At 40.5% G+C, this 26,913-nt stretch overlaps 2 protein-coding genes across 3 annotated transcripts; one reads left to right on the forward strand and one right to left on the reverse strand.

The window, feature by feature from the left end:
- On the reverse strand, positions 1-9,218 carry fancb (FA complementation group B). Of its 2 annotated transcripts, XM_030757854.1 has the most exons (9): positions 8,089-9,218; positions 7,844-7,990; positions 7,635-7,724; positions 4,276-4,404; positions 3,689-3,861; positions 2,502-2,929; positions 2,182-2,422; positions 1,281-1,542; positions 1-793 (listed from the first exon to the last, which is right to left on the reverse strand). In XM_030757854.1, exons 1-9 carry the CDS (start codon positions 8,995-8,997, stop codon positions 782-784), a joined length of 2,391 nt encoding a protein of 796 aa, XP_030613714.1. In that variant the 5' UTR covers positions 8,998-9,218; the 3' UTR covers positions 1-781. The 2 variants fall into 2 exon arrangements, with proteins under 2 accessions (XP_030613714.1, XP_030613713.1); XM_030757853.1 differs by having other exon boundaries at positions 1-1,542.
- On the forward strand, positions 9,157-26,362 carry mospd2 (motile sperm domain containing 2). The gene is made up of 15 exons (XM_030757856.1): positions 9,157-9,542; positions 9,641-9,698; positions 10,060-10,215; positions 11,119-11,205; positions 11,385-11,539; positions 12,800-12,860; positions 12,942-12,980; positions 13,142-13,266; positions 13,961-14,128; positions 18,077-18,195; positions 23,425-23,518; positions 23,679-23,775; positions 24,344-24,464; positions 25,143-25,245; positions 25,764-26,362. Exons 1-15 carry the CDS (start codon positions 9,510-9,512, stop codon positions 25,914-25,916), a joined length of 1,569 nt encoding a protein of 522 aa, XP_030613716.1. The 5' UTR covers positions 9,157-9,509; the 3' UTR covers positions 25,917-26,362.
- Positions 26,363-26,913: the final 551 nt, after the last annotated feature.

A 26,913-nucleotide genomic window follows, 5' to 3' on the forward strand; every position in this document is an offset into this window, starting at 1 on the left:
TTCAGACATTTTTTTAAATTTTATTTTCTTCTGTGTGATATTAAAGATTGGGGACATCCTTAACATTGGTAATCTCAGGCACACACCTCATATGATGGCTGGAAGGAGAGAGTTGCCTCAAAAAGACAGGAGCTGAAACAGGTTTCAGACAATGCATGAACTGAGGGGCTGCATAAAAAGGTCTCTAAGAGACAAATAAGCATTATTGTCAACTGTGAACTCATGCCAATCTCTTCTGGTAGTGTCTAAGAAATAAAATATGAAAATAGGTCCACTTTAAGTAATTATGCTCAAATCCTGTGACAATGAATCCTGCGGAGGCAGTTAACGCAATGAAGCACATAAAAATAAAAGGTGTGAAAAAAAAGGGAGTACTAAATACAGATGGAGTAGCTCCCAGAACAAACAAAATTAAGCTCCCACTGGGAGGAAATAACCTCTTGCCCTCCCTTGTAGCCAATGTTACTAGTCAAGCTGTCACAAACCTTAAGTATCGAGCAAAGCAGAGGCCGTTTTCAGTATGATGTTTGATGTTTACTTGGATGAATGGCATTGTCACTACATCCCTGACAGGCTGTGCAGCATCACAGCAGAAACATCTTCCAAGGACTTCTTTTTCTTTACATCCTTTCACATCAAAAATAACTGAACCATGAGGGGAGAGCACCACTAAAAGCATTCAGTCAACTACGGCCAGTGAGGAGAGCTTCGTGCAACCGTAGTGTGCTGTTTTTATTCATAACACAAACCGTTTCTGTCTCCACGATGAAAGTGATCTCTGTCAAGCATGCACCTGCAGGCAGCAACAGACATAAAAGGGCATTTTTGAACACAAGTCTAAAAGTACATACACAGAAGAATAAATTAAACAGAGGGCAGTATCATAAAGGTGTCATATTAAGAAACCCACGTTTGAGTGGGAATGGGTTGAGGCTCTCGTCAATGTAAAGATATAAACACCAAGAGGCTATACAGAAAGACCAGATCAGAACTTAAGCCAGCCAACAGAGGGGATAGGTTTTTGTTGGTGAGTGAAATGTGGCTTTTTAATCACTACACTTAACACAGTAAGAAAATAAGAGCAACTTGGTGATAGGATATTTAATTATGAACACCACTGAAGCATATTAGTGGAGGAAAGACTGCTGAATGTCTAAGAGTGCTGCCAAATCCCCGTTAAGTTGGACTTTAGACATGCTTTGGATCAGCCTACGATATCGCCCCACATCCACCAGAGGGCTCAACTTCATCTTGCTCCTCTCCTGGTGCCTCTGCCATACCTCCCTACACCTCTGGAGCCCCTCTACAGAACTTGTATCCGGTGTTTCCTCATATACAAGGCTCTTCTCCTTCACCTTCTCTTCATCTTCTTCACCGAGTAGTAACGAGGCACACTCCCTGAGAGACACCAGCTCTTTCTCCAATGCTTGAGCAAACATTTTAGATGCATCCTGACCTCCAGTACCTTTGACAGGCTGGACAGAGCAGGAGTCTGGCAGGTATGCCAACAGTAAATCCAAAAACTGGAGCATCTGTAACTGTCTGCAAATGAACCCAAAAAAAAAAAAGCAACATTTTGCAAGTTATTACATAATCCATGTCACGATAAATTTAAAGAAGTTAAGTTTGTTGAAGTCTTCTTGTCATTTGTCAGCTGATTCACAACTGGCTGCCAGTTCAGAGTTTATTTTGAGGATTTGTAATTTTAAGTGCTCTGCTCTCCAGAGAATCGTAATCTCTTTGATATTCAGTGGAATATCATGTTGACATACATCTTAGTCAACTTCAAAGCTATTTCAGCTTTGAATCTGTTAATATAAACTGAGCAGTGCAGATTTTTACTTGAAGAACATCGTTTTCTTTTTCTTTTAAATAAAATTTAACACATCATGACATTCACCAGTAGAACTGCTTCTATGCACTGAGCAGTGATATTGCAGACTGTAATGTAATAGCATATGAAGGATCCTTGTGGGTAACAGAGATATTTTTCTTGTTTTTATCCCCATGTACTTACGTCTTGTTTATTTGGCCCATGGGGACCTTTAATTTTGAGATTTTAAAAAAATCCTCCTTTCAGTCTCAGAACTGATAATTCAACTATAGCTATACCAACGCATACATCTTAGAAGTCAGAAATAGAGCCATCCTGCTGGTGTCAGCCAACAGAAAATTATTTACCTGGAATGGACATGCAGTTCTCCCTGGAAAGGGGTTATCTGACGCCAGTGCAGCAGCGTGAGAGCAGATGGTCCCGAAGAATTTAATATCAGATACTGAGGGCTCACTTCTATCTTCTTACAACCCACTCTTTTCTGAATCCAGCCATTTATATCACCTAAGCTGTATTCGGGAGAGTCTATATGGAAGACCCAGTGATCCAGCACCGCCAAAAGACTCAGCAAGTCCTCTCTAACCTCATCTGTGTAAAATAAGAAAACAATCATTAACATATACATGTAATGATAAAAATCTCAAGTTGTACATTTTTGTGCTTTTACCTGTTATGAGTTGGGGGGTTTTTAGCAGCTCAGTTTGTAAATCATTATGAATGTCTAAATCAACTTGACCGCAGTGCAACACAGCTGGTCTTTGGTTGCTCACGAGGGAAAAAGCATCTGTTGTCTGGACATAATGGAGCATGACATGGCACTTGACACGGCCAGAGTTCAACAGAGGTGTCAGCTTGGTCACCGCAGTCACAGCCACTCGGCGTGTGTTGAGATCGTCGGTGCTGTTAGCGTTGTGCTGCTTGCTTTTTTTGGCTGGGGGCTCTGGGAATGTGCGGGCAGAGAAGGAAGAGGAGGAGGATGATGGTGAGGAGCAGGGCGCAGGGAGCCAGAACATTTGGCTCTGGGTCTGGATGACTGCGGGCCTTGAGCACTGGCCCGTGTCTGTCAGGATGGATAAGCTCACACTGGTCACCGGTCTGGAACAAAAATAGCACATCACTAACAATCAGATATATAGATGTGTGTATGTGTGCATGTGAACTTTACGTGTGACTGCTTGTGAATTGATTCTTTCCAGGCAGTGAAATTACAACAGCTGTACAACTGGACCAATCAAAACAGCAGTGTGAGACTTAAATGGCACCTGAGACAGTCACGAAGGTAGTTTTCCTTCACATGTTCTCAAATGAAAAATCAGTAACAGGTGGATGGAGGAATCTGATAGCTCCTTGTTCCCACATAAGGATGTTGAAGAGATATTAAAAACTTGTTGCCATGGTGACCACCTAGTCACCCTAGATCTGCCTTAAAGTGAGGGGCAAATCAAAGAGGCAAAAAAAACAAAGATCCCTATCCAGTGAGTGCTGACAGAAGCTAGGTTTCAAGTTTCTTACTGATTTAAACGTGCACAAAGTAATGTAATTTATTCCACATTATTTCACAACAAATGGCAACTGTTTAAGTTCACATTAATCTAATCAGACAGCAATGATACTGCCTGACATCTAGACAGTAGTACTTAGACTGCCATGTTGTTTATTATTGCCTCTGTCTTTATCATGTGCTAATTGATCCACTCAACTAAATAAACTCATTATGACCGACAAGTTGTCAAACAGATTAAGATTTTAGAGTGTTTAGATAATATATGTTTCAGAATCTAAGGGCCTCTGTCCATAAAGTTAAAAAAAAAAAAAGAATCTACTTCAGTTGAAAAAAAAATAAATCATGTTTACGCTGAGCTGTCAGTAGTTAGTATCACTCCCACAACCATTCGGCCCTCAGTGGTGCGATGCCAGAGCTTGTCAATTTGAGGTTTTGAAGACACTGCTGGCACGTCTTGAATCTTGTCATCCAAGGCCTTGTTCTTTGACTCGTCATCAGAGTCCCACAGAGCAATAAGCCCTTCCTAGACAGAAAGTGCAAAGACTGTAATCAGCAATGACAAGTGTGTGACAGCATTGACAGCAATAGCACTTTATGTCAGACATTTCAATCTGAACAACACTCGTTTAGGCACAGACACAGTGGACTTTATGAATGCTATTTAAAAAAACAGAGTTCAGCTTTTAATGATGAAAAAAAGAGTGACATTTCACTACTAAACAGGTCATTTCCAGAAAGAAACAGAAAATGTACTGTACTAACTGTAAAGGCTTCAGCTCTGTTGGCTAATTGCAATATTTCCCTAACATTATTGTTATTACCTTGTCCTGATCACCTGTCTTAGCACACATGTTGTGATTTGGTTAAGAAACCGCTCTCAATACTTCAACAAAGCATGTATGTTGTGTTATTATTGTTGTCCTTACATACACAGTACCTGCTCATGCTGGGTGAGAACGGTCTCCCTTTCCAAGACCACGTCAGTAAGTGCTTTGACTGACTGTTGTAGAACGCTTTCCTTCACTGTCACTTCTCTTTGCAGCTCTTGAAGCACGGTCAATCCACTCTAAATTACAATGCATACTTGAATAACAGTGCACAGTACACATTTAACACACACCAAGTGACTAAAATTAAGTTCATGTGAGGTCATTATCTCATACAAATACTATCATCAGATCTTTGATTATGCAGCAAATGTGATAGGCAGTGTGGACTAAATCAAATTACCATCACAATAAACTGTGTGTAAAAATATTTTTCTAATCTTGATATACAAAGGATGACAAATTAAAGGAAAACCCTGAACCCTTGACCCCTACAGTGACGAGATCTTGTTGATCTGTTTTGCTCTGGGGGCATTTTGCTGACATGGTTTGAGTCCAATAGTCCCTTTACAGGGAAGGACTGCAGCAAATCAATACAATCAGTACAAAGTGGGAGTGGTCTCTTCCTGGGTGACAACGCCTCCATCCATAGGGCCTCAGGGGTCACTTAACAGTTCATTAATAATGAAAAATTATCTGAATCATATGCCATGGCTTTTGCAGACATAATCGGAATAACTTGTTAAACAGCAGTCTCCAACACCATCACAAAAAGCACCAATGAGGAAATACATTTTTAAAGAATGGTGTCCTGTCCCTTCAGTAACATTTCAGACAACTGGAGAATCAATGCAATGGTGGAATGTGGTTATTCTGGTGGCAAATATAGCCTAACCCCTTACTAAGACACTTTATGTAGATTTTTCCTTTAATTTGTCACTGCCACTTTGCCCAATGACAAATCTGTGTAGAACGAGTGGATGTTGCAAACCATAGACAACATCCACTTATTACACAGCACATCAGAGGCAACTTTGTAAAACAAATACATAAATCACTAATGATAAAAACAGTTCTTTAAAACATGAAGACATTTAATTCATTAATTTGTTCATTTTCTTTAACTGCTTATCCAATTCAGGGTTGCGGGGGTGCTGGAGCCAATCCTACACACGAACAGCCAATTTAGAATTACCAATTACATGCACGCCTTTGGCCTGTGGGAGGAACCCAAAGTACGTGGAGAGAACCCACGCACGCACAGGGAGAACATGCAGACTCCATACAGAAAAGGCACCAGCCAGCTACTGGTTTCAAATCTTCTTGCTGTGAGAAGACATTGCTAGTCACTGTGCCATCCTTAAAGACATCCATCCATTTTTTTTCCGCTTATCCAGGGCCGGGCTGTAAGGGCAGCAGCCTAAGCAGAAAATCCCAGACCTCCCTCTCCCCAGCCACCTCTACCAGCTTATCTGGGGGAACACAGAAGCGTTCCAAGGCCAGCCAAGAGATATAATCTCTCCAATGTGTCCTGGGTCTACCCCACGGCCTCCTCCAGTTAGGACATGCCCAGAACGCCACACCCAAGAGGCGTTCAGGAGGCATCTTAGTCAGATGCCCAAACCACCTCAACTGGCTGGAAGAGTAACACTTGCACCAGTCACCCTATCTCTAAGGGAGAGGCTAGCCAGCCTTGGGAGGAAGCTCATTTCCATTGCTTGATCCAGAATCTCGTTCTTTTGCTTACTATCCAAAGCTTGTTACCATAGAAGAGGGTAGGGACGTAGATCAACCATTGAATTGACACCTTCGCTTTCACTCTCAGCCCCCTCTTCACCAAAACAGACGGGTGCAGTGTCCGCATCCCTGCAGCCACAGCCCCAATCTATCTGTCAAGCTCTCGCTCCCATCTCCCTCATTCATGAACAAGATCCAGAGATACTTAAACTCCTCCACTTGGGGCAGCAGGTTGTCCTTGACCCGGAGTGGTTACTCCACTCTTTCCTGGATGAGGACCATGGCCTCATACCTAGAGGTCCTAATTCTAATAATTCACACTGCTTCAGTGTGAGTTGGATGCCACCACCTGTTGAAGCCAAAAGGACTACATCATCTGCAAACAGCAGAAATGAGATTCTGAGGCCACCAAGGTAGAAGCTTTCTGCCACTTGGCTGTGCCTAGAAATTCTGTCCATAAAAATTATGAACAGAATTGGTGACAATGTGCAGCCCTGGTGTAGTCCAGCATCCATAGGAAATGAGTCCGACTTCCTGCAGGCAATGTGAACCAAGCTCTCACTGCAGTCTGAATGGCCCATAAGAACAGGCCAGACACCCTATATTCCCACAGCACCCCACACAGGATACCCTGAGGGACGTGATCGAATGCCTTCTCCAGGTCCACAAAACACATGTAGACTGAATGGGCATACTTCCATGCACACTCGAATAGCCTTGAGAGGATAAAGAGCTGGTCCAGTGTTCCGCAACCAGGATGAAAACCACACTGTTCCTCCTAAATCTGAGGCTCAACTAACGGATGGCCTCTTCTTTTCAGCACTCTGGCATAGACATTACCGGGGAGGCTGAGGAGTGTGAACACCCTTCACTGCCCATTCTTGAAGATGGGGACCACTATCCCAGTCTGCCAATGCAGTGGCACAACCCGAGATCTCCATGTGACATACAGAGGCGTGTCAACCAAGACAGCTCTACAACATCCAGAGCCTTCAGGAACTCAGGGCGAATCTCATCCAGGGGCCCTGCCACCAAGGAGTTGTTTAACTACCTCATTGACCTCACCCCTAGTGACAGGCAAGCTACCCCCCCCCTTCCCCAGACTCTAATTCCTCTACAGAAGGCGTTTCATTGGGATTAAGGAGGTCCTTGAAGTATTCCTTCCACCGCTCGACAATATCTTCAGTTGAAGTCAGCAGCGCTCCACCTGCACTATACACTGTGTGAGTAGAGCACCACTTTCCTCTCCTGGGTCGCCTGACGGTTTGCCAAAAATCACTTCAAGGCTGTCCAAAAGTCCTTTTCCATGGCCTCAACAAACTTCTCCTATTACCTCTCCTATACACTATATGGACAAAAATAGTGGGGCATGTGGTTTGTAAGCACTTCCACTTTTCAATAATACCACTTACAGCTGACTGTGGAATATCTAGGAGGGAAAATATTTCACAAACTGACCAGTTGCAACAGTGGCCTCCTATTACAGTACCACACTCAAATTCAGTGAGGTCTTTCTTTCACATGTTAGCAAAAGCAGAATGCATGGCTAAGTGCTTTATTTCATACACCTGTGCAATCAGATGGATTAAAAAAAAATAAATACTTGAATTCAAAAATTAAGAGGTGTGATCCAATATTTTTGACCATATAATGCATGATCATTATCATATTATCTACATTTACTCTTTTACATTATCTACATTTACTCTATTAATGCATTATAAAGGCTCACCTGAAGTCTGGATTCTAAAGCTTGAAGAGTAAGGAGATAGTTCTCTGGTGGAGGGGGAGATGTCTTTGGTGCTTCGGTGTCCAGGCCATGCTGAAACATGTATTTTCAATTAGTCATGCTGCTCTCTGTCACATTTGTTCTTTATAAGGAAATTCATGTTACTACAGAGATACATAGTTTGGAGATCATGAGGAGAAATATGTGCTTACAGAATATGAAATACCACAAAGGTCAGTGATGAGGAAACCTTCCAATGCTATAAATCTATCCTTAAAAACCAGCAACATCTGGTCTGTTCCACATCCCACAAAGTCATCCACGTGGATGGAGCAGACACCTGACCAGAGGGCGGCTATCTGGAGGGTTTAATAAAGTAGACTTTATTAAAACATTTAAATCCAAATGATGGGAGATACATGAGACTTGGACTGTAAAAAAAAATTATGAAACCTACCTGAAATGTTTCCTTCCATACAGTGCAAACATGGCCCTCACGAAAGGATACAACAAACAGGTAGCCACATCTTCCTGTGTTAACTACTTGAATATTTTCAGGTTGCTCAAAGGGTAGTTGACAAACATCTGTTACCATTCCATTCTCAAAATAAACAAGTTGCCGATTAGTAGTTGCTGCAACTACATCACATTTAAGCACACCATCCACTCGGTCAGCCACAACCACCGAGATGCACTGTGTGATGCTAATATATGGCTGAGGTAAAACCATACTGCCGTCAAACACTTGTCCGTCCTCAACAAAATAGACAAGGGTTTGGTTTGTGGACTCTTCTGGAAGGTTTTGCAGTCCGAGAACAAACACCTGTCCTTTGTGGAGAGGGAGTTCTCCTACAACACTGTGGGAGAAATGAATGGGCACTTGTGCCACTCCTCCTGCCTGCAGAGACGTATAAAATATACCGCCTTCATGACTCCACAGCACAGTGGGGCCCTGGAGAATAGATACATCCTCCTTCATTTGATAAGGGAGTCTAAACTCAATGCAGGGCTCCAGTTGGTTTGAGCTGTTCAGTGTGAGAAGACTATATTGAAAGCTGCCTCTTTTCTCACTCTTCGTTATCACTAAAATACACGGAGCGGTGGCTCTCTTTTTAGCGTCAGTGACGCATTTACATTTTACAATATCCACACGAGCTAATCTTTTCCTGCTGATGACAGCCGCTCCATCAGCTGCCTTCAGAAACGAGTTCCCTTCCCGTTCAAATGAAAGACAGCAGAATATTAACTCGCTCCCTTCGCTGTCATTTGTGCCCGAAGCCCGTTTGCAGTGAAATGAGATAGTCTTTCCACAGTGGGAGAGCCGATGGGGATTTCGATACAAATCTTCAGAGAGAACTAGCTCCATTATGCAGCAGAGAAGAGTCCGCTTCCGCTTTACTGAGACCTTTCTACATTGACAACTTCGATCACTTTAATGACGGAAGTGTTACAGGTTTAAATACACGCTAATTTTACTTGTTTCAACTTTTATTTACATCTAGTCCACACTCGAAGTAACGCGCCAACTGCCACTGAACGCTTCCTGTCAGACGAAGTGCATTGTGGGTGAGATTTGTAAACAAAAGTCTTGTAACGACTAAGAAAAGCTAAAGTGTGTCACTACCTGGAACATTTATTTAAACTAATTGCCTGTATTAATGATAAGGCTTTTAACGGGTCTTGGACATTTCACCACTCCTTCCACTCCCTCGGTTACAAACAAACGGAGAAGAGGTGTGGCTAAACCGGCGGAGCCAACATGGCAACGACAGCGCGTCAGTTTCACAGTCAGTTTAGTTCGCACTGATTCATACAAACAACAGTTAGCTAACTCGCTTCCAGTACGCGGAACTGCCACAGACCAGTGAACTGCTGAACATGGCTGAAGTTGAGCCACACGAAGGGGCACAGGTATAGCTAATAACCGTTATTTTTCTTAGCTGTGTCACACATAATAATACGATTCAAACCAAAGACGACTCTAAGCTGTACTAACTCTGTTTTGACAGGACCTTGAAAAGAAAATTGAGGAGACGAGGCAGAGATTCAACAATGAGTTGCTCCAAGGTAGCACAGTTATTGCGGGCAAGCTGACAATAACGTCACGGTTACTGTCATCTAGCTTCCGTATGGTCAAATGTTGTGCGTTAAATAGCCACTAGTTAACGATTACTTTACGCCAGGTTGGTTACATGTTGACCTGAATACTCAGAGCCCAGATAAGCGTTAGCCCCGTACTGCCCCAGGAAGCAGTTTAGTTTTTAGACTAATTTTAGTCTAAGCCGTCACATTATGAGCTTTATTGGAGTTTACCGCACAATATGGACATTGTGGGTTTATGAGCATTCCAAATAAGAAAGTTTAAGTCTGAAATTGAAACCGATTTTGAAGTTGTCATGTGATTCAGTCTGCCTGTTGATGTTTGCAGATTCAACAGAGAAGTATGACCACAGGGACGTGGAAAGGCTTCAAACAGATGACAGTCTGGTGGAGGGCTACCTGACATGGAGGTTCTATAATGTTGACGATGCCTTGAAAATGATTGATGAAAGTCTTCATTGGAGAAAAGAGTTTAGCGTAAATGGTAAGGTGCTGATATGATATGCACTATTTGATAGGCACTATTTCACAGTATAACTGTGTAACTGCTTTGATACTACAGCTGTTGACAGTGCTTACAACGCATAGCTTGAAGACTGGAACTTTTCTGATTCCCAGTGCAACATGCATCTTTAATTTGGGCCCAAAAAAAGGACATAAGTTCAAAATTAAGGCCTTCCTAAAGCGTAAATATTAACAATACCATTTTTAGATGTCTGTAAGCTTGCAACACAAACCACTGGTTGTCTTTGGGCTTCTCTGGCTTTAATTCAGACAGAGCATCATTGTGTGTGAAACACCCATTTCTCCATGCATCTGAGAACAATCCCCACTGTTTCTTGTGAGGATTTTTTCATATTAAATGGCTTTAATTCAGCAAATTCTATTTATCAATGGTTGTGTTTGGAAAAATTGATTCACTAAAGTTATTAGTGTACAAGGAATACACGGGAGATATGACTTTGCTTATTTCTTTAAAAAAAAATTGATATCATTAAAAAAGATTGATGGCAAATGTGCTATTTTCTATCAACTCTAGCAGTTTTAGAGAGGCCTATGTTTTGGGAAACTAGGTTCCTTAACAATGAAGCTTTATAACACTTAAAGTGTAGCAAATGAGTGATCTTCTGTGAAAGATCATACAGTACTTTAGAAATTTACTGTAGTATATTTCAAAACCCTTTGTTGATTTTATGTATTAATATTTACAGCCTCAAAAATGGTCACTTGTAAGATTTTTAGTGCCTCAAAGCCCAGAAATTAAAGACAGCAGTAGTTATGCAGGATAGTGTCCTCCCTTTGCCTAAAATGTCATGTTGCATATTGTTATTTTTTTGAATGAGAGCACTATCCAACAGTGTATTGAGTGTCCTCCTGTGTGTTTCAGACATTAATGAGAGCACTATTCCCAGATGGATGTTCGAGACAGGGGCCGTCTACCTCCATGGCTACGACAAAGAGGGCAACAAGCTCTGTATGCACTTGATCTATTAAAAGAGATGCTTCAGTTCAGTAAATGAAACTGATGTACACGTAGAACTCAGCCTTTATTTGTCAGAAAAGCTATCCCATTAAAAATGTTTAATCACCTAATTGAAAAAAAAAACACACACACAAATGAATGAAAACCTAAACCTGTTTCCTGTGTTTCAGTCTGGTTCAAGGTAAAGCTACATGTCAAGGATGCAAAGACCACCATAGACAAGAAAAAGTATGTTGCCTTCTGGCTGGAGAGGTATGCAAAGAAGGAACCTGGGATGCCTCTCACTGTTGTGTTTGACATGACGGACTCCGGCCTCAGCAATGTAGTAAGTCCATAAAGTTGTTTTGTTTTTGTTTTTTAGACTTAGTATTTTTTATTTAAGTAATTAACATCTGATACTCTAATCTCATCCAGGTCTTCAGAACTCATGTTTTCAGTCTTTTCCTGTTAGGAAAAAGTCTATTCCTTCCCTGTTACTGTCACTGCAGTGCTGTCTGCCATCTTCATACTTCTTGCCGTTTGAGCTGCGGACTTGCAGGGGCTGATACTCCTCAGTGGTTTTACACTTTAGAGATTAAAGTAACCTTTAAATCCTGATGGTCAACTCGAGTGGGCCGTCTAATCCTTAGGCTCGCTGTGTCGCAGGCATTGGCTCCTTGATGGAGGGCTCTGTCAGTGAGTTTATTTCATTGGCTAGGCTCTCTCCTAGAGAAATTGCTCAATTAAAGACAAATAAGCCAACACAAGCAAGCCAAAAAGAATGTACAGCTATGCAGCTCCTGTATAAAATGAGTAGATTAGATGATCAGTTTGGAAAGCAGGTTTATTGAGGCCTGTTGAACCACAGTATGAGTCAGAGCAACGCTAGCCAGTATGATCTCATTAAGGATTGAGAGTGAGTTTCCTGCATAGCAATGAGGCTTCTAGCCAATTATGAAGCCTAGCCACGATATAAGGGTTATATCTATTGACATATGGGCTGTTTGTCTGATTACTTAAATTAGCATAAAACAGTAAAGTTGAGATTTTTCATATTCTTCTAAAATTGTTTAAAGCATGACTAAACATTTCAGCTGGAGATTAAAATCTGTGCCTGTCTAAAGGGCCCTTTATTATTTATGTTGAGAAAATGCACTCTAATCTGAGCCATTTATGACCTCTGTTTATGTAACCTGTTTTTAGGAGGATTGTGTAATTATACAATTGTGTAATGATAAATGGTGGGGGTTAAATCTGTGTGTTGTCATCAAATAGTGGCAAAATAGCATATAAAAGCAAGTTGGAAAAAAATTACATTTTGTAAAAAAAAAAAAAAAAAAAAAAGCAGTTCAAAAATCTATCAAAAACACCCAGAAGACTTTCCTCTGACAATATTTGGCAGAGATTGAGCAGGGGATCACTCAGAAGAGGAGCTTGCAATGAATGAATTTTCTTATAATGTTAAGTGGGTCTCTTCAGAGGTAGAGGGTGTTAAGAGAGAATGCACACTCTCCTCTGTGAAAAACATTTTTTGAAGCATATTTTATTCTTTAAGCCTTTTTTGTGGTCTTAATCATAATTTTTTCTCTTCCACTTTGTGTTTCAGGACATGGACTTTGTGAAGTACATTATTAATTGCTTCAAAGTATATTATCCAAAGTTTTTATGTAAGTAACAAGAGTTATATAAGACATCTGGTCCTTTTGAAAGATTCTCATGGACTAACTTGGCCCTTTTATTTATTTCAGCCAAAATGATAATAGTGGATATGCCTTGGATTTTGAATGGTAAGACTGTGTTTGCCAGCTCTTGGCAGTCCATACTTTTCTATTTTTATATATATATTAAAAAAAAATTTCTTCTTTTTTTTAGAGATGTATCCATTATTATTACTCATTATTTATTATTGCTCTGACATCTCAATGATAAAACATTATCTCCGCTACAGCTGCGTGGAAGATTGTGAAGTCATGGTTGGGTCCAGAGGCAATCAGCAAACTCAGGTTTGCATCCAAATCTGAGGTCCATACATACATAGGCCCCGAGTACCTGCCACCTCACATGGGTGGAACGGTATGTTCTTATGTCTTTCTAAAATGGTTTCAAATGATGCGTTAATTAATTTCTGTTAGACCTTAACAAAGGATGCAGTAGCAGTTGGAAGTGGTCAATACTTCAGTGGGATTAAAGTGTGATGAAGGTGTGATTAAAGCTGCGGTAGGCCACATGGTTTTGGTGTCAATGAGCAAAAGAAAATCCATAATAACCTTTCAGGAAGTTGCAATTCAAATGGTCTGAGAAGGAATTAGACCCCTGCACCCCCTCTGGGCTCTGATTTTAAGCTTTAGAAAGTCTAGCATGTGATGGGAGACTTTAATAACTCACAAGTGCCTTTTAGAACAGATCAAATAAGTACTATGATTTGGTATAGAAATTGAAAAAGGCCTTTTAGAAAGTAACACAGTGGTGCAATATGTTGGACTATAACATAGGAGATTACAGTTCAGATGCAGTGTCAAGGGTTTGGGTCAACACTGGCTTAAGTGTTTTCTTTTTCTCTGCATCATTAGCAGTTTACTTGCCAGTGATGGAGAAATCTCCATTCTTTAAATGATGAGCACAATCTAGTTACTTTACCTTTTTCTTTACATAACCAAAATCATATTTATTCATTTATCCTGTAACTTTCTCTACTTGACACAAAGATTAATGTATGCATTTTAATATCCATGCATGTAGTGATCTAACTTATTTGGCTGTGTTCTAGGATCCCTTCAAGTATAGCTACCCGCCTCTTCCTGATGATGATTTCCAAACACCCATCTGTGACAATGGACCCATTGTCAGTGATGATGAGAGCAAAGAAGGTGATATGGATGTTAAAGATGCCCTTGAGTCCAGCTTCAACTCAGAAGTTGTAGTAAAGCCCAAAAAGGTACATTTTCTTTCAAGTTAATATGTAGTTATTAGTGCCCTTTTTTTAATGAGGAAAGAAGTTGATAAAAATAATTCCAACTTTGTACATCATTTTATTACACAACAGCATAAAACAGGACGGCTTCTTGGGTGTTGTGCAAGCCTGTACTTTGGGACTCACTTGATCCCATCTGGTTATAAATAAATGTGATCTTTAACACTGAAGCTAATAAAGTTAGCAGGATCAGCGTTTCTGTTGTTATTAGAATAGCTGCTCTCAAGTGTAATGTCAGCTCAGTGAGATTGAGTTATGAAAACATTTTAAATTCAGGCATTGATATCTATTCTTAACAGACTGAGTGAGGTTTGCTCACTGATTATTTCCTCCTGCGTCTTCTTTCACTCACTTTCTTTAAACTGAGCCTGAGATAATAACATGTAATCAGTTTGCTTTGCAGCAAACAATGGCTCTGATTTTGTAAACTTTAAGCTGCGACCTGTTATCTCTGTGAAGGTGACTTGTAATGTAATTGGCTGCAGTAAAATCCCAACAAAGCCCTTGCATCACAGACAGATCAGTGAATTTCTTAGTTCCTTGTGTGGTCCACAAAGCCTGTTGAGTTTGTTACTTAAGCTACTCCATTCTGCAGCTGGATTCCTGCTCCCCTAGCAGCATGAAGAGCCATCACTGACCTGCCCCACAGGCTGAATATGTTGCAGCCCTCACCAACTTCCTCTCACTCTAGTACAGACCTGGTCCATTTGAGTATTCAGCCCATTCTTCAAAGTTTACCTAGCTTCATTTCTAGTGAGCAGCATGTAAAAAGTGCCTGCCTGGAAGTAGATGGGAGGTTATTGAGCAGGTCATTTTAGTAGATACTCAGTATCTAAAAGTGCCCGTTGAAGAAAGTTGGACTTACATTGCATTAGTGCATGTTGTTTTCCAGTTATGGTTATTCTCTTTGGGTTTTTTTTTTTTTTATTTAGTGTTATAGCTATTATTTTGAAGTCTGGCAGTAATAAACTTGAGGTTAACCTGCATTGAGGCAAACCTGGGGTTAACCCAAAGCTACTCCCACAAGCCCGCTAAGCCTCATTAAACACACAGTGCTCCCACTGTTAATAAATTCCACATCGATTTAGAGTTCCAAACCAGGGATACACAAATCAGTCAGCTGTTGACCTCAGCTGTAATTTACAGGCATGACTTTGATGCTTGTTAATGTTCTTAGTGTAACAAGTAAAATCACCTCAAACTTTCTGGCACGGTTTTGGATAGAGTTGCCTAAACTTGCCTCACATAACATCATCAAAACTTGCACAGGTCCCATTAGAGTATTAATTGCATAATGTTATTTCCCAAACTTGGTTATTGTACTACAATCTTCAGAGGTGCTAGGCTTCATATCAAAACACTTGAGTCAGCTCTGTGGGAAAGTTGAAGATATTTTTAAGGCTAGCCTGACTAAGTAAAGTTACGCAATCACTCTGAGGTAAGATTTTACACATAGAGAAGGAATTATGTGAATATGGCCTCTTGGGGGTTGTGTTAAGAGAGTAGTAGTTCTACTTTGGCAGGTAATTTGTAATAATGGCAATTTAAAATTAATGTTAGCTGTTATTAAGAGTAATTTCTGACACTGGCTGAATGCTGCATACCCATTCTAAATTAAGTTTGCAAACATTCACCATCCATCCATCTCAAAGCGTCTTCATTCAAGGCTTGCATATTATCCACACCACCTGCATAATAACCACTTAACTAACTCATATTTTTGTAATATTTTATCATCCTGTTAGAGAATGACCAAGTAGGGGTGTCTAAACGAAGTACAACAGAACAAAAAGGGATGTTAAGTGCTTGAATGAGATGAGAGGTGGACGATGTTAAGATGAGCTTCTGTTATGTGTGTCAACAGGTTACTAAGTTCACCGTGTTTTCAATTCTGGTAGGCTTGATTTCTTATAGTCTGTGCTGTGAGTGAACCACTGTGTTGTTACAGTAACAGACTTCAAGCACGTCTGAGCGCATTCCTCAGTACTTCTGCAGCTCTTTCTGCTCCTCAACCGTCTTGTCTCAGTAAACAAGGCTGCTCCTCCATCAACACCGTGCACGTCAACTTGCATTCTTCTGGGTTCCAGGAAACACTAGCACAGCTTGTTGGCCTCAGGAAGCTAACTGACTTTCTCTCTGTTTTGAAACAAGGGCTGGATGTGGTAAGGAAGTGTAGCATCTCGCCTACACAAGGAGCTCAATGTCCAGAAGATTTCTGCAGGCTGGAAAAGCAGGTGTACTCACGTTGGCCAAATTATTGTGAGTGCACCTCCCCCCATAGTCACCTGATGTCATCACCACCCCTGGACATGTTCATCCCTTGACCTGTCCTGGACCTTAAATTTCAATTTGACCCTCTGTTTGAAAGCACAACATTTCTGACCTTGTTATCAAGGCATGTCAGCTTAATGATGAGTAGCTTATCATTTGCACTATGTCCTGTAAACGCTGAACCAAGTGGGACACTCATTTCAGAGTTTAATTAGCTGCGAGAGAAAGGGTAGCACACTCATTGCTGTCCAATAAGAGTTTCACACTATTTGTATCTCCTAACCTCAGATTAAAAACTACTAAGGTAATTACTGTTATACTACAGTAGACCAGCTTATTAACCCGTAGCGGTAAATCTTTAATCCTGCCTGCCTTTGAGGCACCTCTTTAACAAAAGCCGTCTGTGCCTTGTCCTTTAACACTTATCTTTTCCCAAGTCTGTTAATCACACAGACGATCTTGTTTTGTGCCTTGATATGTATTGTTAAACCAAAAAAACACTCCTTCATATGAACATTTCAGATCAGCACTTATTATATGTGTCACTCCTTTTTATACCATACAAAAATGTGTAGAAATCTTGATTTTCTGTCATTTTTAGATGCCTTTTTAATTCTTTGTGCACAACTACCACAGTGTATTTCCTTTTAACTTCAATTTTGAAACTTAATTACTTTTTATTTCTTGTTAACAATTATGTATGAGCATTATAGACCTAGTAGAAGCAGTGCCAATGATATTCTCACTAAAATACTGTTTGTTTAACACCATCTGTATTAGACAACATACTATTTCACTTTTTAATTCAAACTTGATCATGTTTACATTTTTCTACTCACATTTCATTTTGTTAAGCTTGCTCTTTAAATGGATGAATAAATTGATACATTTCATCAGTGGTTGATGTCTTCATTGTGGCAGTTGCATAACGGTCAGCCAGTGAATTAAGATCCCCTCCCCTCTGAGTCACAGAAAATAATCACACATGCAGAGTCTGCTCACCTTTGCCCCTGCCAGCCCTCCTTTTTCACCCTCTATTCCTCACCTGGTGTGTTTGCTGCAGAAACTGTTTTAAACGCCATATGGTGCCAGCAACACTGTGAAAGCATTCATTTTCCCAACTGACCTACTTTATAATATCCAGCATTAATGTGGCCATTTCAAAACCTCTGTCCTGTCAGCTGGTTTGTGATTTTGAGGTTTGTGTGTATAATTTGGGTCAAAGTTTAAGCAGTTTGCTGATGTTAGTGGCTGTATGTGAGTCATCTTGTGACTCCTGAGCTACTTTTGTTTGCTTTGTCAGAAGTCACAAGTTTGTTTGTTACTTTTGGTTCCTCATTTTCATGGACATGCTGATTGTGGTTGGGTGTTCCCTCTGGAGGGCAACTGGAGCAATGGTCAGGGATCATCGGAGTTTCCCTACTTAATTATGTTAAGATACATTTTCTGAGAAAGATTTTGATCACGCAGCATTTCACAAAAACAATTTAAAAGTGCCAATGGATTAACCCAATGATGATTTTCTTTATGTGAAGGGCAAGGGTCAATTATTCAATTTTCAGTGGAGAAACCAGATGATTACACGATTACGTTATAAGTATTATGTGCGTCTTTCTAATTAAATGCTTTCTGTTCCTTTAGGTAAATTTTGTGGAACAAAGTTTGAGGTCAGAGGACAATGATAAAGGAGACACAAGTGCCAGGACCAAAGGTGCCAGGAAACCACTGACCACCTTCAAAGGCTCTCTGCTAGATGTTAGGTAGGTTATGGCTCATCGTGACTGCAGTCTGAGAAGTAGTTTGGACACTTAAATTTGAAATCTCCCTCATGTTTTTTTAATGACAGGGAGGCAACATCTGCGGTGTATTTCTTTTGTATGCCGTTTTGGCCATACTAGTTATATGGTTTTAATTATGGCAATGGCAATTTTGTCTATTGGTTGACCACTTTGGACCAGACTAAATAGACTGACAGAAGTTTATGTACTGATGTTCATGGTCTCCAGAAGATAAATCTTACTGATTGGGCAATACCTTGATTTTACTCTGGTACCACCAGCAGATTAGCATTTTTAGTATTTAGTTAAATGTCTTAACAATTATCTAATGGGTTGCTAGAAAATTCTTTGCATACAGAGGATGAATCCTGATGTCTTCAACTTTAGTCCCACCATAAATAACCCCCTTTGATTATTCTTCTGTTACCAACAATCAGGTGTAAATTCAAATTGTGCCCAGTAAATTGGTTTCTGATTAAATACTTGCAAAGCAAATGGCAGTTCCATCAGCCTCAGCTGTACTTTCTATTTTGTGCTGATTATTAAATGTGAGCATGCTGATATGTTGGTAAGCACTGTATTTATTACTAGCATGTAAGCAGAATGGTAATTGTTTCATTGTTAGCGTGCTTACATTACTGCAAAATTGGCTTCTATTTAGGTCACTTTGACACTTGTAGTTTGGTGCATCTGATCTAGGCTAAGATTAAAAAAATAAAAATGACAATAAAATTGCAACCATTTAGTTGTGGCTCATTTCATGTTCAAACTAGTTTTTTGCAAACACACCTAAGGGAGTAACCATGAAGTCATGCAGACTGACAAGTAACTGATGGGTTGGACGGCCTTTCGAATGCCATCATCAGTGCTGTGGACCACATGGAGAGATCCAATTCTCGAGGCAGGTCATGCAGCACTGTAATGCTTTTTATGCGTTTACATTTACTGAATGTATCACAAAGAGCTTATATTATTTTAGAAAAAAATGGAGTCCCTCAGCATCTGCCCCACTGAAGATCATCTGTCAGTTAAGCCTTAAGAGCCTTGCAGCACTTCCATTTTTTTTTCTTGTTTTTTGATGAATAATACTATAATTATTATTATATCTTGGAGGGAGCTTCTACTGTGGGAATTCCTCTGTCAGCTACTTCTAAAAATAAGAGTAACTTTATTGATCCCAAAGGGAAATTCATATGTCTGACATAACTCACCTGCTAACCTGTTGTATGAGAACTGAAAATCCTGATGGCTGTGGGTATGAATAATTTTCTGGAGAGAGAGAGAGAGAGAGGAGTCTTCTAGTAGTGATGGGTTTTTTTTGTTTGTTTGTTTTTTTTCGTTCCATAAAAATGTTATAAAGTGGATGATCAGAGTTGTTCAGGATGGCTTCTGTGGTGGTAACTCATTACACACTAAGTTGTGGTAAGACAGTAGCTCTGAAAGCTTCTTTGACATTGGCGTACCGGTTTTATTTTCTCTGGTAGGATAGTCAACAAATTGTGTGAATCCAGTTAGGTGGGAGAAGGGAGAAACATGATTGAAGTCTCCTGAAATTATGAAGAGTTCCTCTGGATGTTTAGTCTATATCCTAGCAACATTTTCATGGAGAACTTTACGTGGAACTTCGGCTGTTGTGGTAATCTTCAGCAATATCTCCAGCTCATCACTTTTGTTGGCAAAGAGTTGACGTTTTCCATGATGACTGTTAGCAGAAAGGGCTTATTTCTCTACTTCAAAGCCTTCACCTTTGCACCAGCACAGCAACCATGAAAACACCTCTTAATCTCAGGTGGAATAGGGTGGTATCTTCCAGATTTGCTCCATTTCAATGAAAAAAGCTTTTCTTTTGAGTAAACTCTTCTCCCGTCTCTCCCCTCAACCTCAACTGGTCGCAGCAGATGACTGCCCCTCCCTGAGCCTGGTTCTGCCAGAGTATGCCAATAACAGGACCAAAATTACTTCCGGTTGTTTGGTCTGGCCCAGGGTTCAGTTGCAATTTCTCACAAGCTAAACTAAATATCCACCAGCTTTAGAAATGGACTTGAGTTTACTGTAACAAAACACCTAAAAGCATCTGAACTGCACCTAGCATACTCTGCCTCTTTGCAGGTGCTTCCAGCCTAGTTGTTTAGGCTGCCTCAGATTTCACTTGGCCTCTTTCCCTGTAGCCTGAAAGACCTGCACTAACCAGGGAAACATTCCAGAATTAGTTTAAACTGAAAACAGCAAAGGTTGGCTGTGAACACATCAGTCTAGCTGTTGTGCACCTGGCCTGAATACGCAGACCAGCCAGCTTCTTTGCTCTGCAATTAGAACTCCATTGTGTTTGGTAGACGTGAAGCCAGAAAGGTCAACTGGTCGCCAAAGGATTACTGGTTTGATGCCTAATGTGGTTGTTTATTTGAGCAATATATCCATTAGCTCATGTACTAGTTTGACCTCTGTTTCCAGTATTTCTGCCAATTCCCTTTGGGCAAGACATGACAAAGCTTCTTCAGGGGCTTTACACCCTACCCTGTTTAAATAAATGTACCAGCTTATTAGGTACACCTAACTAGCACAGGAAAATTTGAATATTACAAGTGTAACCAATTAACTCACAACTCGGTGTATTATGTATTAAGGAGCCATATGCAAAAAGATTAACTGCATCTGCAAAAATGTTGTTTCCATTTATTGACATAAAACCCAAAGTCATTATTCAACTGTTTGAATCCTTTATATCCCAATTGATTTGTTCAGACACAGACAGGAAATAAGGATGCCTACAGTCAATTGCTCATTGACTAGAGATATATTGGTGTTACGCTAATTATTAAGAAACACTGGGCAATAATATATTACCTTAAAGAAAGGAGTGCAAGTCCCCCTCTTACACAAGTTGTCAAACACGGCAAATATCTTAATTGAACCTTCACTGAACTGCAGTGTATTTGAGTAAGGAGTACAACAATCACATATTTATCTGGTTCTTCCTTGGATAAATACTTAGTAGTGTATTTATTTCACACAGTGTGTTATAATAGTAGTCTTCATTTTCATGAATTATGTCGATTGACTTCTGTGTTTACAGAGCAGCAGCTTTGATGTGAGGATTTTGACAGCTCTGGGCTGTGAATTATACTGATAAACAGATTAAAATGAGCCTTAAATGCAATTATCTTCGGGTGTTGTGTTAGCCTTAATTCGAGGCTGGGGGCTTTAGAAGAGAGTAGGGGTCTTTGATCTTGTGTTTGCCAGAGGTTTCCAGAGCCCAAAGACTCACTCTGAGCTTAAGCATGCTTTACTTTTTTTTTCTTTTCTCCCCTCCCATGAGGGACATGAAAAAGAAAAAAAGCATCTTTGTTCTTAGCAGTTTAAGTTCATAAAACAGCCAAGCTGCATCATTGAGAAGCTTTATACATGCATAGCAGATAATATGATCCCACTGCAGTAAGTGTGCACCAAGGCCAAATTCAACAAATCATATGCTGTATATTCTATTTTGCCAAAAGTATTTACTTTATGGACCTTTGTGCTTTGTGCACTGCTCCACAGTCATGCTGGAACAGGAAGGGGCCGTCCCCAAACTGTTGCCACAAAGTTGAAAGCATGAAATGGTCCAAAATGTCTTGGTATGCTGAAGCATAAAGAGTTCCTTTCACTGGAACTAAGGGGCCAAGTCCAATTCCTGAAAAACAACCCCACAACATAATCCTCCCTCCACCAAACTTTACACTTGGCACAGTGCAGTCAGACGAGCACCGTTCTCCTGGCAACCAAGACTCGTCCATCAGATTGCCAGATGGAGACGTGTGATTCGTCACTCCAGAGAGCACATCTCCACTGCTCTAAAGTCCAGTGACGGTGTCCTTTACACCTCTACATCCAACGCTTTGCATTGCACTTGGTGATGTAAAACTTGGATGCAGCTGCTCAGCCATGGAAACCCATTCCATGAAGCTCTCTACACACTGTTACTGAGCTAATCTGAAGGTCACATGTATCGAATGACTCCACGTAAAGTTGCCAACGTCTGCGCACAATACGCCTCAACGTCCGCTGACCACGTTCTGTGACTTTGTGGCTGAGTTGCTGTCATTCCCAATCACTTCCACTTTGTTATAATACCACTAACAGCTGAATATTGGAATATTTAGTATTGAGGAAATTTTATGACTGGTCTTTCACTGGAATTCACTGAGCTCCTGAGAGTAACCCACTCTTTCACAAATATTTGTAGAAGCAGTCTGCATGCCTAGGTGCTTAGTTTTATACACTTGTGACCATAGAAGTGATTGGAACACCTGAATTCAATGATTTGGATGGGTGATTGAATAGTTTTGGCAATATAGTGTATATGTCACCAAGTCAGACTGTAGGAGCCAACGACAAGCAAAACAGGCATTATGTATTGCAGATTTCTTTTGGCTTTAGATTTCATAACTCGATCCTGCCTTTGCAGCATTATACAAATCTCTCAAAATCAAATGAAATTGTTCTTGAAGGCAAAATCAGAAACTAAAAGGGATACATTTTAGTTTAATTCATTATTGAGGCCATAATAGCAGTAGGGCTCCATCTAGTTAGGTGGACAAATTGTTTTTGTATACCCAGTCAAACGGCTTCATTTAAGTATATTTTCCTATAGCATTAGTGTTCTATTGATAGTGGACAGCTAGATTTTGTGCTACACAACACCAAAGCCCAGACTTTGAAAAGCAACCTACATGGGCTTGTCTGAAATCTCCTCCTTATAGCAGCTGGGTTTTACCCTGCTGCTCAGCTTGTTGAACAAGTCATAAAACTTTCAAACAGGCTGTAGTAGAGCGCTGGTAACATAACTTTTTTAGGTTGGCATGTATAGGTACACTCAGTTGTCACTTAGGTCGATTCAGATGCTGTTGTGCTTGTTCGGTGCCACTTATAAAAGCACAGTGCTGTGCTATTAAATTCACACACACACACACACCCACCTCAGAGCTTTTTTCCCCTTCAGTTTAATCATAAAACTATTAACAATGCAGTGAATTGAAGAAACCTGTTTCTCATTCAGTCAAACAAAATCTGGGGAAAGATCATTTAGTAGAGGTATCCTTTGTCAAATTTTTAGGTACCTTTTTAATAAAATGAATAAAATGCAATCTCTGGTTTCTACTCATATAATGTTCAATTGTAGTTCCTGCTACACACTGAGGAGTTTTTTGTTTTTTTTTCTCTCTGCCTGTTCAGCCCTGCAGAGGAGCTCAGCTTTGGTTCTGGAGAGACAGAAAAGAAAAGCCTAATTATCCTGAACAATGTGGTCAAAAATCAGGTGGCCTTTAAGGTGAGTCTGAAAGCATTCACATTTGAGTATGTGGCACTTGTTATTGTGGCATTTGCTACAGTGAATCCATGCCTTAAATTCCCTGCGCCCTTGCATTTCACAATTACATTTATTTACAAAATTTAAAAGAAAGTTAATTGTACCTCTTCTGTCTCCACAGGTGCGGACCACAGCGCCCGACAAGTACAGAGTGAAGCCGAGCAGCAGCTGCTGCGAGCCAGGAGCTTCGGTAGATATAGTGGTGTCACTACATGGAGGTATTGCACTTAACGCTCTGCACTCTACTCACAGCAGATGTTTCTAAATGCTGAACCTCAGAATAATCAAGTGGTTCAGTGTATTACCTTCCTAAAGTGCAGGCAGCCACTTTCTCCTGCCTGACATGCATATTTCAAGACTGATAAAAGAATCATCTCCGCAAAACAAACCATCAGACAACTGACAGTGCTGCGTGAGTTGAGTTCAAGCACTGAAATGTCAGCTGTAGGTTATGATGTGCTGAACATAGCTCGCTCAGAGGAATCAGTGCAGCTTATTTTGGGTTACTTTTTTTCCTAGCTTTTATGCTGTGGTGTTTTGTTTTTTGGGGGATCTTTTTTTTCTTTCTCCCCAAAACTGTCACATCTAACAGTGAGTTCTGTGAACGTAGCCCTTCTGTTTCTGTGTCTAAACCAAGTCAGTCAGCTGCACTGGTTTTGTTGTTGATTTAAAACATCAGTTTAAATCATTCTTTTACATTTTCTGAAAAAAAATTAATTCTTCCATTTTTAACATCGATTTGCATTATTTATTTATTTATCTTATGTAATCCTTCCTCCCGTGCAGGTTCTCAGGCCTCTCCACAGGACAGATTTCTGATTATGGCAGCTGAGATGGAAAATGCTGGATCACAAGATCTTTCACAGTTCTGGAAAGAAGTACCGAAAAATAAGGTCATGGAACACAGGTATGTAACAAAGGGATAGCCACACATAAATATTACTCAGGCAGGTGAAGTATATTAGACACCACATTTTAGAATTTATTTATTCAGCTGGTTTTAATTCATCTGAGAGAACGGTTCCATCCTTGACTAATTTACTAGTGGAGAGTTCAGTCACAGCTAACCTGCTAGTCCCAGCCCTTCCAGTCTTATTTTCCCTACCAGTGGTTTCAATGTAGTAGTCTTCAATATCATTCAGCTGCTTCCCCAAAGAGAATCCCATCCCAAAGGTGGAGGAAGTCCAACACCTACTTGGACTGTGCTGGAAACTGGCTTTGAGCTAGAGGGGTCACTCCAACCAGAAACTGTAGCAGGTTAAAAAGTGGTTTGTGTGTGACTATGCCAAACTCAAAGAGGGTGCAAGACAGAACGAGCCACTAACTGAACTCCAAAAGGATGAAGCTGGTGCTTAGTTAATTTAAACTGAGTACTTGGCAAATAAAACATTTGCAGAAAAGAAACTTACAACAGCTATTATTTAATAATTAATCTATGGAAGTATGTGCACCTCTTTTCACAAAGCAAACACTTTAATTCTGGTGATGAACTGCACTGCTTGTACACGGTTCTTATGACAGTACATCAGTGGATCAGTGGTTCCTCCTGATATACTACTCTAATTAGATTATGTCTTTCCTGCAGATTGCGTTGTCATGTTCTGGAGAGTGTTAAACCAGCAATCAAACTTTTTAAGGACAGCCCAATGGAGACAGGGGCAAGTGAGCAGCAGGAATTGAATACAGCGGTAAGTTTTGGTCGAAACAAAGCAAAAAAAAAAACCTGTCACAAGGCAATCAACAGTGTTTTTTGCCCCCACTGTTAATCACCAGCCTCAATTTTGACTTAAGTTTAACTTGGGATCTGTCCACTTTGCAGTGCTAATGGGTATTTTACCTGTCATTGCAACAAGTAGTTGTACAGTTCTTGGTTTCTGGTCACTACATCTCTACATTTGTGTACACCCTTAAGCAACAGACATCCATGCATCCACCCATCTTCTTCCACTTATCCAATTCAGGGCACAGTGTGGCTGGACTCTCAGTCCCACTGTGTCTCTGGACAGGTCGTCAGTCCATCACAGAGACGGCTAAGACAGAAAAGCATTCAACAATTAACCTAACGTTCGTGTTTTTGGACAGAGGACATGCTGACTCTTCTCTTTGCAAAAAAAAGGTTCTTCCTGTAACGGTTAACTGTATGACTTGCATGACAAAGGCATTAGATGCGCAAACCAGGTCACTAAACCAGTTTTTGTCTCAACAGCTAATGCGAGTCACTGCCTGCAGCTCACGGCTGGAGCAGAAGCTGAACGCGTGCCTGTGGTTGCAGAAGGTTCTCATTGTGCTGGTGGTAGTCCTCGTGATGCTGAACCTGCTATGTTTTTACCTGCTGGGAACAGCTCAGCGGCCATCTTGATGTGCAAGGGCACCCTCTCGCCTGCTTCTGTAAATTACGGATACACACTTCCAGCGGGGCCCACAGCTGGCTTCCTGAGTGGTGGACATCTGCCGTTCTCCCACACTTCCCACAAGCTTCTGTCACGGAGAGTCAGCAGGGCTGACTTTAGGACGTGTGAGTTGTTGTGGAGTAAAACTTGATGAAGAGAGATTGTCTCTTTTTATGGCGCAGATGTGTAACATCACATCCTTGGTGGGTTTTTTTGTTTGTTTGTTTTGTTTTGTTTTGTTTTTTGTTCTGTTTTTCAAATAATGTTCATGAAAAAATAATTTACTAAAATTAATTGAAATTGTCACAATATGTAGAAAATATTAGTTATTTTTGCAAGCATATTGTATAATTTTTTTTTTTACATTATATAAATATACACAAATAAAATACACACTTTTGGTCACCTTATCTAACTTCGTTTGACATCAGAAGGCTTTTCTCTTTGTGGTCGGTTCAGGCAAAAACAAAGGAAAAAGTTAACTTGTGCAACTAAATAAGCCAGCATTTTATGAGATGTAGATGTTTCAGCCAGTTAGTAGCCTTGTTTTGCATAAATATTCACACTCCTTAATAAACCTTCATTAGTACAGAGGTGCCTAATTGAAAACATCGCAACATATGACCTCACTAAACTTCTCCACACTCCGAGCAAGGAGCCACAAGAGATCTCTGTCTACACTATCTCCTCAATTTGTTTTAATTACCCCAACACTGAACCAAACTTAAATTACCAAAGCAATTACTGGCGAGTGCAAGAACACGGCACAACCCACTTGTAGCTTAGTGGGAAGTGCTGATATCTATAACGAGATCCAGCTCGGAGCAATCAGGATGTGAGCCGCCGCACGAGGAGTGATCGCAGTTTGGTTATTGGATGTGTGCACATAAGGGCTGTCTGGCTTTAACAACTTGCAGTTTGTTCACGGTCAGTGGTAGCTGCTCACATTTTAGGGGTGATTAGAAT

The sequence above is a fragment of the Archocentrus centrarchus genome, chromosome 21 (genome assembly GCF_007364275.1).
Source record: "Archocentrus centrarchus isolate MPI-CPG fArcCen1 chromosome 21, fArcCen1, whole genome shotgun sequence".
NCBI lineage: Eukaryota > Metazoa > Chordata > Actinopteri > Cichliformes > Cichlidae > Archocentrus > Archocentrus centrarchus.

Excerpts from the sequence above, each read along its gene's own strand:
- fancb (XM_030757853.1), bottom strand. The coding sequence starts at position 8,997 with ATGGAGCTAGTTCTCTCTGAAGATTTGTATCGAAATCCCCATCGGCTC. Across the intron at positions 7,991-8,088 it reads TATGGAAGGAAACATTTCAG|ATAGCCGCCCTCTGGTCAGG; the intron begins GTAGGTTTCATA and ends TAAACCCTCCAG. Across the intron at positions 3,862-4,275 it reads TTCTCACCCAGCATGAGCAG|GAAGGGCTTATTGCTCTGTG; the intron begins GTACTGTGTATG and ends CTTTCTGTCTAG.
- mospd2 (XM_030757856.1), top strand. The coding sequence starts at position 9,510 with ATGGCTGAAGTTGAGCCACACGAAGGGGCACAG. Across the intron at positions 12,861-12,941 it reads ATATTATCCAAAGTTTTTAT|CCAAAATGATAATAGTGGAT; the intron begins GTAAGTAACAAG and ends TATTTATTTCAG. Across the intron at positions 14,129-18,076 it reads TTGTAGTAAAGCCCAAAAAG|GTAAATTTTGTGGAACAAAG; the intron begins GTACATTTTCTT and ends CTGTTCCTTTAG.